Raw genomic sequence first — 10,943 nt, 5'->3', positions numbered from 1 at the left:
TGTGCTATTCATTTGTTGCACATTTCTCACATTGTTTTAAACTTTGTTTTATTTACAACTGATCCCCAATTCACTATTTTATGCAAAGCATCCTAGATGAGTGTTAATGAAGATTTTGGTCACAGAGGTTCAAATTTAAAATTTTTCAACCTGTGTGATGAGAAACTTTTTTATGGTTTTGCAAATTTGAAATAAAAAAACCCAAAAATTCTAGGGTTCTGCAGATCCGGTTATCAACACATTTAAAGGGAAATGACTTATTCAGATCGTGGAGAGCACACCTGGAATGCAGCCGGCCCTGGGGGGGGGGGGCGCGAAGGAGAGGGACTCTTGTAAGGCGGCTATAAAGAGGCTACACAGGAGAGAAGAGAGAGAACTATTGGGGAGTAACGATGGAGTGTGCTCTCTTCATGATTGATTGAGAGCTGCAGAGCTGACTGTTCTTCAGCCAGGTTCTCCCATCTCAGCCTGAGAAACTCTAAAACTCTGTTAGAGTGGTCATGGGTTCCCTGACCAAGGCCCTTCTGCCTGGTTATTTAGTTTGGATAGAAAATTACGCACACAAACATGTGCGTAAACCATGAGTATGCCAGTTTTTAACCAAAAGTTGGCATTTATCAGTGTTGAACTTGACAGGAAGGTGTGCGTATCTACTAATATTTTTTAAAACATAGCCCTTTCAACTGGCATATCCATACAGTTTGAAAACAAGACAAACAATAGACCCATGTGTGTAAAGCAACACATTCGTCATTGCATATTTGACCATACCCTACAATATGCCTTTGTGTTTTTAAACTAGCTACAGCGTTATCACACATTTTGGCTTACAATTTGTAATTTGACAAAATTGACAAAACATATCAGAAATTACTTTCATTTAAAATTCTCACAGAATCAAAATTAATAGAACATAAAATAGGTAGGCCTATGCTTATTCACCACTAATTGAATAAAACAGCCAATAGGCCTACTCAAAATAAAAGTTAGCCTATAAGCAGTAGCTACGCAGCACTAAACGAAAAATGCATTTCACTAGAATTTGAACAATCATTTTAACACAAGATCTTTCCAAGAGTCATTGATCTTCAACAAAACTTCTGAAATGTAATATAGCGTACTTTCTTGGCCACTATCTAGGCTACTGTTTCTTTTAACAGATCTTGCCTTAGCAAGAATGCCTCGGCTATACCGCCACGACCCGGTACAGTCCTCACTAAAAACCATACGGACTGCTACCAAACTGCAGAGCCCTGTAGCACCACTATGGGATGCCAGTGCAGTCAGGGGTACTTGGAGCGATGGGAAAGACGGTGGGCGGGGTCAGATGTGGGAGGAGTCAAACGTTTGACTCCACCCACATTGGTCCTCCCCCGAAATGCACACTGCAGTCGGGGGTACTTGACTTGTTCTGCAGCGAAAATAATGTGAATGTGAAGTTTTATGATTAGCCTAATGGGAAATGTTCACTTACTGCAAAACTACCACAGTGACATGTCGGTGTCCCCATCTAGGACCTTTGCACACTGATCTCCCCAATGATCTCCACACTGATCTCCCCTATAATCTCCACACTGATCTCCCCAATGATGCCAGCGATTTGATAAATGAGGCCCGTCAGTTTGGGAGACACTAACAGGTGGCGCCAGGATAGAAACGACCGAAATCGCCGTCACAACCGCCAATGCCTCGTTGAGCCTGGTATGCTTGCCTATCCCACTGTCTCCTCTCGTTTTTGATGCTGCGGGCGGGGGTGAACCTACTCTAGGTAAACCAGCCGGTCAATTAAAGCTAGAAGTCCTATACTTCTCTTCAAGTATGATAAATGTCAAATCACGCTGCTCCTCAGGGTGGTATGACCAGTTCGAGTGGATTGAGTGTAGTGGGCTAAAGCTAAAGATGCAATTTGAAGCCCTAAGCTCAGCATTATGTGCGTATTCGTTGAATTGAAATCCTTAAAAGGAGCCTTTCTCCGTTCGGAGAAAACTCAGGGGGAGACTTCTCAAACTATCTGAAGAGATGATGATTAAACATGGTATTAGTAGCCAAATTGGGATTTGAGCGCATCACGGCATCGAAAACTGCCAGTAAAGTTGGCAGTGTAGTCACAACTTAATTAGGGAAAACATCTAGCATCAAGAGTGTTAGTGACCTGAGGCAACTTTGGAACAATGTTCTCACACAGATTGCTGAGTTGAAATAAAGATTTCAAGAAGACAAATACGGGATCATGCGAGCGGCAGCCTCCTTTTCCAGAAAATTCCAAATCTGTGGCATTTAAAGAGCTGCTGAAGACCACATGCGATCATTATACAATATCAATTGATGATGCTGAATTGACAGTCATTATGGACTTTTCCTCCATAATGAGTGCACTTCACAGCTGCCCTGGTGATATTTTCTCGACTGTGCGAAATAATACAGCTTACGGTGCATGTTGGATAGGCATGTCCTTTGCCTATCCAAAACAATATCCCCAAACAATAAAAAAGGAGCCTACTCGTCTCCAATTCAAAGGCGAAAGGAATCCTACAATTATTTTAAAGCGAAAAATTAATGTTAAAATAGGTTACATTTTTCCTATCCCAATTATTAGATCGCCTTTAGTTTTTTACTGAGCTCACCCTAATGAAAAAAGCACGTGTAACACAAAAGCGCTCGCCCCACTTCTCATTAATTCTGCAGGCTATAGTGAATATTTTTTCCGTTTACCATCAAGTTTTGTTGTTTGAACTAAATGATTTAGGTGACAAATTAACGGGTCCTTTCACCTAAGCGATTCAGTTCCAAACATTCACCAAAAAGAGCCGTTAACTTTCTCATTCCCGTTTTCGATGCGTACACGTCGTACCAATTAATCTCGAAAATGACAAGGAGCACATATCACAGTGCATCAGTGATTCCCATCTACGGTCCTCAAGTACCCCCAACAGTACACATATTTATTGTAGCCCCAGCCAAGCACAGATGATTCAACTTGTCAACTAATTATCAGGCTCTCACTGAGTTGAATTGGACACTCGAGGACCGGAGTTGGGAACCACTGCTGTGCACTGTCGACGCAAGCCTCCACGGTTTCAGAAATAAGGTTATAGGTTGCTCATAACAAACGGTAGAAAGTGGTAGCTTTATAGTAAACCATTTGTTTTCGTTTACGGATTGTCAAATCCTCCCTAAGCCATTGGCTGGTGATCTCACACCTACTTTGTACAAAGGTCACGAGGTGCGGACTGGGGAAGTTTAAATAATCAGTTTTCTGAAAAACTCGGCCAAGAAGAAACCTCTAAATTACATTCACAGCGGATTAATTCGTGACTATGTCAATGTTTTTATACACTATACTGGCCGGATTGGCTATATTGCCACTCTTCCTTTTCCTCAGAAATCCTTACTTTGTGCAGGACCTGCGGTACACAATTACTTGTATATTCATCGGGTTACGAATAGAAAGCATCAAGAGGAGCAAGCCGTTGTATACCATGCTGGACTGTTTCCTCGATAAGGTGAAAAAACACCCCGACAAACAATTCATTGTATTTGAGGGAAGTTGCTTCACGTACCGGGACGTTGACCTACAGAGCAACAAGATCGCCAGGGCGCTCTCACTGGACGCGGTCTTGGAAGAAGGCGACACCGTCGCGCTCCTTATGGGCAACGAGCCTGCGTACGTGTTCGCCTGGCTCGCCCTGGCTAAATTGGGATGTGCCGCGGCTCTCCTCAACTACAACATCAGGTCCAAGTCCCTAATGCAGTGTTTCTCCTGCTGTGGGGCCAAAGTTCTCCTGACCTCATCAGGTATGTCTGCATTTCAGTGTTTTCATGTTAAACCAAAGTCTTCCCGCAACCTCTTGTTGAAATTATTGTTTATTCGCTCAATATACACATTTGAAATAGTAATAGTGTATGTATGTGACCATTAAAACCCCTCCCCCTTTCACTTATTCTCTTTCTCACCCACATTTTGTCCTCCCTCTCTCCACCTGTTAATCCCTCTTTTTTCTCCTCCCCCCTCTCTCTGGGTTTCTATCTTCTCCCCCATTTTCCTCTCTTTCCCTCTCTACCTCCTCCTGGTTTCTTATTGTCCCTTCCCCTTGCTCGCTTTCATTCTCCTCCTCCCCCTCTCTTCCACTCTTTTTCTGTTTCTCCATCTCCCCAGAGTTTCGGGGAGTGGTAGAGGAGGTGCTCCCTTCCTTGAGGGAGCAGAGTGTGAGTGTGTTTGTGCTGGGTCAGGAGGAGCAGGAGGAGGGGGGGGCTAGGGTGGAGGGGGTAAAGACATTGAGCAGTGGCAAGATACAGCAGGCCTCAGATCAGCCCCTGGACCCACAGCTGAGGTCAAAGGCCACCATAAAGAGCCCCACCCTCTACATCTACACCTCAGGAACCACAGGTAAGGAACACACACAGGCAGAGTAAACATAGCCCCTAGCACCGACCCTAGCTCTAAACCAGGCCACTATCTACAAGAGCATGGTACTAAACATTGAGACACACACACTAATCATAGCCCCTAGTACCAGCCCTAGCTCTAAACCAGGCCACTATCTACAAGAGCATGGTACTAAACATTGAGACACACACACTAATCATAGCCCCTAGCCATGTTTTTAACTGTAGCACCAACCCTTGCCCTTTATCTACATCTGAGAAAGTTATTACACATTCCAGTGCAATACAGAGATAGAAGTTCAGAACTGGTGTGGTCTAAGGGGTCCTGTGTTGCTCAGCTGGTAGAGCAAGGCACTTACAACAGTTTGGTTGCAGGTTCAATTCCCACAGTTGGTTTAGTTTGGCAAGTGTATGCACTGTGTACTTGATATCTGCTGAATTACCTAAATGTAGTAGTAACCTGTTGGGTTTGGTACCGGCCCTGCCCTTTCACAGAGGGTCACGGGCTGCCCGTCTGACTGACCCATGTCCTGTCCACAGGTCTGCCGAAGGCTGCGGTGATCAACCATGAGAGAATGACCCTGGCCGCCTCCATGCAGGCCATCGCAGGTGTGACCCGCGACGACGTCATCTACATCTACCTGCCCCTCTACCACACGGCCGGCTTTGTGATGGGCTTGGTCGGGGCCATAGAGAGAGGTATTGTTCTGGCGTCATTTGGGCCGCGGGCGGCTTGTAAGGCCCCTGAGTCCGGGAGGAGGGTCGCAAAGCAACGGCTGGCATGGAATGTGTGGAACGGTGCTAAACATGTCGTTTTGGCGTGTTCGATAGCGTTCCATTCACATCCAACTCAGTGTGTGTGGAACGGTGCTAAACCGCTTTCATGTTTAGGGGGTTGAGGATTCCCTACTTTTCCTCCCGAGTTTTGGGAGTTTCGCAACGTTAACTGTTGAAGGGTTAAAAGGATGTCGCCAGTGAGGAAAGATCACGTCAGTTTCCAGAGTAAGAGATACTTTATTGACAAAGCATAGGCAGGCTGGTTTTGTAAATGGGGAATTCCTTTACTTACACACCGCTGGTGATGATACATGTACCCTAAAGTATAGTTTCATATATTTATTCTGATATATAGTGTTTTTCTGGGCAAATAAACGCCCACTTGCGTTAATTTAAAAAATTGGCCTGGTACTGCATGCCTGGTACTGTATGTACTGTATGTTACACCCTGACAGCTTTCGCAGTTCAAGGCTGAGTCCCAGATATCCACAGAAACTGCTGACAACACTGGCTGATGTTGCAGATCACACATGATCATCGTCAGTATCTGAGCCTTTGTTCATTCGATGACAGCAGGAGTGCCGAACCCTGAGACAACAGGGCTGGGTTCCCTACTGTCCCAAGGTGAAAGGTGAAAGGGCAGGAAGGGATCTTCAGGGTTTAGGTAACGGAGACAGAAACACCCGCGTGTGGCCATAGCAGTGGTCATATTCCTTGTAGGCTGAAATGAACAGAGTAGGAACATGAGACTCTAAAATATGTGCATTGCTTGAACATAATCAGCCATCTGACCAGTCATGCAAAATAATTTAGTTAATCGCTGTTATCTGGCCATTTACACCCTCTCTTGCTTGAAGGGATAGTTTGACCTAAAATCCTGTTTGTGCAGGTTGCAGAGTTTCAGTTGATTTGATTTGGGCTAACCTAATGATGCTAACTCCAGTCTAGGAGAGGTGCAATATGACGCCATGGGCCTTTGCAACCCCTGGTACGGGGAATTTCAACCAAACAGGTTTTTCTCTTAAAGTGTTCCCAATCAGAGTGCATTACATTCGTTATTGAACAGGGCCTTTCCGGGGCCTAGAGTTGGTCCTTCGTGGTCTGGTCACATGGTCAGTACAGTACAAGTCAAAATGGTGACCTCTGTTGACCCTGTTTCAGGCAACACCGTCATCCTGAGGAGGAAGTTCTCGGCCTCTCAGTTCTGGGACGACTGCAGGAAGTACAACGTGACTGTGATCCAGTACATAGGAGAGATCATGAGGTACCTCTGTAATACGCCCAAGGTACTGGAACACACGCTTCCTGGTTGTTGGATCGTCTAGAGGACGACAGAGCTAAATTAAATCTTCTCTTTTCCTCAGAAAGATAACGACAGGCAGCACAAGGTACGCCTGGCCTTGGGTAACGGGATCCGAGCTGACACTTGGTCCGAGTTCTTGGAGCGTTTCGGGGATATCCGTATCTGTGAATGCTACGGAGCCACGGAGGGAAACGTAGGATTCGTCAACTACATCGGAAAAGTCGGAGCGATCGGCAGAGAGAACTTCATTCACAGAGTCGGTTTACTGCTACTACTACTACAACAGTTACTACATCTATTACTACATCTATTACTACTACTACAAGTTACTACATCTATTACTACTACTATTACTACTACTACAAGTTACTACATCTATTACTACTACTATTACTACTACTACAACAGTTACTACATCTATTACTACTACTATTACTACTACTACAACAGTTACTACATCTATTACTACTACTATTACTACTACTACAATAATTACTACATCTATTACTACTACTACAACAGTTACTACATCTATTACTACTACTATTACTACTACTACAACAGTTACTACATCTATTACTACTACTATTACTACTACTACAACAGTTACTACATCTATTACTACTACTATTACTACTACTACAACAGTTACTACATCTATTACTACTACTATTACTACTACTACAACAGTTACTACATCTATTACTACTACTACTATTACTACTACTACAATAATTACTACATCTATTACTACAATAATTACTACATCTATTACTACATCTATTACTACAACTATTACTACTACTACAACTATTACTAGCAAGCAAGCAAGTTTATTTATGTAGCACAATTCATACATTTATGTAGCGCAATTCAATGTGCTTTACAAAGAAAAATACATGAAAATACAATATCAAAACAAATAAATACATCATAATAATAAAAAATACAATAAGAAAACATATAAAGATTAAAAATGGGATAAAAACATAGGAAGCTATAAGGCTAAACAGTTTGGTTAAGTTTAGGTGCTCAGTCATAGGTACGTGAGAAGAGAAGTGTTTTTAACCTGGATTTAAAAATTGATACGTTTGGGCCACGTCAAAGATCTTCTGGTCGTTTATTCCAGTTGTGTACAGCATAAGTGCTAAACGCAGCTTCTCCATGTTTAGTTTGGACTCTGGGGTCTACTAGCTGACCTGTGTTTATAGATCTAAGAGCCCTCCTCGGTTTATATTTTTCAAACATATCATGTATTTGGCTCCCAAAACATTCAGAGATTTATAAACTAAAAGCACCACTTTGAAATCTATTCTGTTACTGACTGGAAGCCAATGCCAAGATTTAAAAAAAAAACTATTATTTACAAGTATGAATTATTGATTACCAATCAATCAAGTTTATTAATAAAGCCATTTTTACTTGGGCAGTTTATGAGAAGTATTAATTTTCGTCCCTGAAAATAGTTGGAAAGGACACACATATCAGCCCCTCTTATCTGGAGATTATCTCATTTGTCTTGTTGCACAAAACAATGAGTACAGGTAGTGAGTGTCAGACAGTCCTCACTCAAGTCCCTGACCATGGATGGTTCTGAGGCTTGAAAATAAAAATGAAATAAACAGAAAAAATAACTGCTATAAGCATTATAAAATAATCCCACCTGTCAACGCGTCAACCTCAGCCCTATTAAAAAACGTTTAATCAGAGTCTAATCAGGCATTTAATCTCTGGAATAGATCAAAACATGGATCAGCTGGGGCTCCCCAAGGAGAGAGTTAGAATCCTCTGGCATACAGCTATTACAGAAATACTTATGATACTAAGCATATTTTTACTTGTTTCCTATGATTATAGGCAGGCAACCCATATGCCCTGATTCAGTATGACACAGAGAGAGAGGAACCTGTCCGAGACTGCAGAGGTTTCTGTGTGAAAGTCCCTAAAGGTGAGAACACTCATTCACTGACCATCGCACACGTGCGCACGCACGCACACACACACACACAAACTTTTTCTTGCTTTTCTGGACCTCAGGAGAAACGGGTCTACTGGTGGCTAAGATTAGCTCACGAGCTCCATTCAGCGGCTACGCTAAGAGCCCGCAGCAGACAGAAAGAAAGAAGCTGAAGGATGTGTTTGTGAAGGGAGACCAGTACTTCAACAGCGGCGACCTGCTGAGGATAGACAATGAGGGTTTCGTTTACTTCATGGACCGCATTGGAGACACCTTCAGGTATCGGTTTGTGTACCAGAAGCATCTAAAGAGTGCTGATCTGTGTTGAGTTTTAGTTAAACTTTTAGTTAATTTAGTATTTCTTCATGTTTAAAAGGCACCACCAGTTCATTAGATTGGTTGGTTGATTGATTGACAAACAGGTGGAAAGGAGAAAATGTGGCGACCACAGAAGTTTCTGATAACCTGATCATGGTGGAATGCATCGAAGAAGCAAATGTTTACGGGGTCAAAGTTCCAGGTGAGGACATCAGTGATTACATTAGGCATATCTCTCTTCTTAAAAACATTATATCTGTAATTATTTGTTTCATAAAATGTTATAGAACAGCAGTTGTGTGTGTGTTTGTGTGTGTGTGTGTATACACATTCAACACGGTCACATCCATTAGCCCTGAGTTTCATGTCATTGTGTATTAATTAGCCCTAATATTCACATAATTCTCTTTTAATAGGCTTCAGGTTTAATCTCCATGTTGGTTTATGAGGAGAGAAGGGGGGGTAGTCATTTCTGGACATCCCGCTGTCTTGCTGATTATGATTTGTGATGTACAGGACATGAAGGTAGGATTGGAATGGCAGCGCTCACACTTAAGGACAACATGGAGTTTGACAGCAAAGCCACTTATGAACATGTCAAGACCTCCTTGCCCAGTTACTCTAGGCCACGCTTCATTCGCATACAGGTAGCACCATTCATTTCACTTGTTATCTGGTTGTATAGCGTCTCTTCAAGCAGAAAAGCAAATTATAATGTGACGCAATTCTGCATGAAAATGTGAATTTTCTTAAATGATCTTTAAATCAATTCATCGGTTTCATGGGTGAAAGACGCCCTTTAACGTCTCTTCCTGTCTTTTGGGTGTAAAATGACAGAATTCTCTGGATGTGACTGGAACGTTCAAGATGATGAAGGTGAAGCTTGTCAATGAGGGATTCAACCCGTCCGTGATACGAGATCGCTTGTTTTACCTGGAGGACAAGGAGGGCTACATCCCCATGACACAAGAGATTTACAGCTCCATCACGGATGGAAAGCTACGGCTGTGATTTATTTCCAATAGATTCTGACTGTCTATCTTTTATTTTGAAAGGTGTTGCGTTGTTCTTTTGATTACAACATGATTGTGGCACTCAAAGCTGAAATGTACAAGAAACAGTTCTGTTTGAAGGTAAGGGAGTAAAATATGTTTTTACATTATCTTAAGGAAAAAATAATAATCAGTACAGAGAATATTATTGAAAATATTAAATTGTTTAATAAGTACAAAATCAGATGGATTTTGCAATCTAAAACAATTGTATCAGAAAGATCGGGCTGGGCTGGTCCTGGTCTACTCTTTGAATGCAGTCTTGAAAAGGTCTTGGTCTGAATTGATATTGGTTATTGGTTTAAAGTAACAAGTGAGTTTTGAATTCTGTAGAGAAACATTGTTTACTTAAAAAATGTTTTTGGTTAAATACATATCTTGGCCTGGATTCAATACGTTCACGGGTCGGAGAAAATGTCTTTCAAAGGCTCTGTTATTGAGTTCAAAGACCTCATTCACCACATTGCACATTGAATGGTCACATAAAAATGGCCTTCAAATGGAGTGTCGTTGATAAAGAGCAATTGTATTGAATATAGTCTTGAAATTGGGTTGGGCATAACCAGGTCTTTCATGTGATGTTGTGACCTCGCTCAGCGCTCTGTACTTCACCTTGAGCTGTGTGGCATGATACCAGAAGCACGTTAACTGTTACATCACAGGCTCACACCGACAGTGACTGAACTTTGGCCTCTTGATAGGGATTGTCGGTGACCTTGAAACTTGCCATGAACAGGTTGAACCTGTTAATCATTGTTCTCCACGGAGATATTGACTGATCCTTCAACGTCATAATCAGGCCGGGTGTTTTGGAAAAGCACTTTGGGACAACTGCTCATGTAAAAATGGCTTTATAAATAAACTTGATTGATTGGTAATCACTGTGAAGTGCGAATTTGATTTGCATGAACAAAATGCATCATCGGACCTGAAGCATTTTAAAAAGCATGGCAGTGAATAGGAGGAAGATGAGCGTCACGATGTGTTCAAATTCAGCATCCATTCAAGTCTTCCTCCTCTTCGTCCCCCTTCTTCTCTTGCTCTTCCTCTTTCTTTCACACTCCCATTCTTTCACTCTAGTTTATTGAACCATTGATGTAGTCTAGGGCATTGACCTGTAAGTCAACACATTGCATTCAAGGAAACAAGG

General features: G+C 42.2%; 2 protein-coding genes across 3 annotated transcripts in view; one reads left to right on the top strand and one right to left on the bottom strand.

Annotated features, from left to right (window-relative positions):
* Positions 1-1,624: 1,624 nt before the first annotated feature.
* On the top strand, positions 1,625-10,668 carry LOC105025335 (very long-chain acyl-CoA synthetase-like). 2 transcript variants are annotated; one of them, XM_010895945.3, is made up of 11 exons: positions 1,625-1,701; positions 3,383-3,795; positions 4,157-4,387; positions 4,927-5,085; positions 6,325-6,449; positions 6,528-6,722; positions 8,324-8,414; positions 8,504-8,702; positions 8,846-8,943; positions 9,258-9,388; positions 9,579-10,668. In XM_010895945.3, the coding sequence occupies exons 2-11, from the start codon at positions 3,480-3,482 to the stop codon at positions 9,750-9,752; spliced, it is 1,719 nt and encodes a 572-aa protein (XP_010894247.2). In that variant the 5' UTR covers positions 1,625-1,701; positions 3,383-3,479; the 3' UTR covers positions 9,753-10,668. The 2 variants fall into 2 exon arrangements, with proteins under 2 accessions (XP_010894247.2, XP_010894246.2); XM_010895944.4 differs by lacking the exon at positions 1,625-1,701 and having other exon boundaries at positions 3,000-3,795.
* A 236-nt stretch (positions 10,669-10,904) lies between these two features.
* hdc (histidine decarboxylase) overlaps positions 10,905-10,943 on the bottom strand; it is an 8,096-nt gene continuing 8,057 nt past the window's right edge. Inside the window, exon 11 of the mRNA XM_020052294.2 lies at positions 10,905-10,943. This exon is cut by the window's right edge and continues 2,662 nt beyond it. The gene's annotated coding sequence lies outside the window, so the exon portion shown is untranslated.

The sequence above is a fragment of the Esox lucius genome, chromosome 2 (genome assembly GCF_011004845.1).
Source record: "Esox lucius isolate fEsoLuc1 chromosome 2, fEsoLuc1.pri, whole genome shotgun sequence".
In the NCBI taxonomy this organism is placed as follows: domain Eukaryota; kingdom Metazoa; phylum Chordata; class Actinopteri; order Esociformes; family Esocidae; genus Esox; species Esox lucius.
Note: the sequence above shows the minus strand (reverse complement) of the source record. Positions and strands in the feature narration are given on the sequence as shown.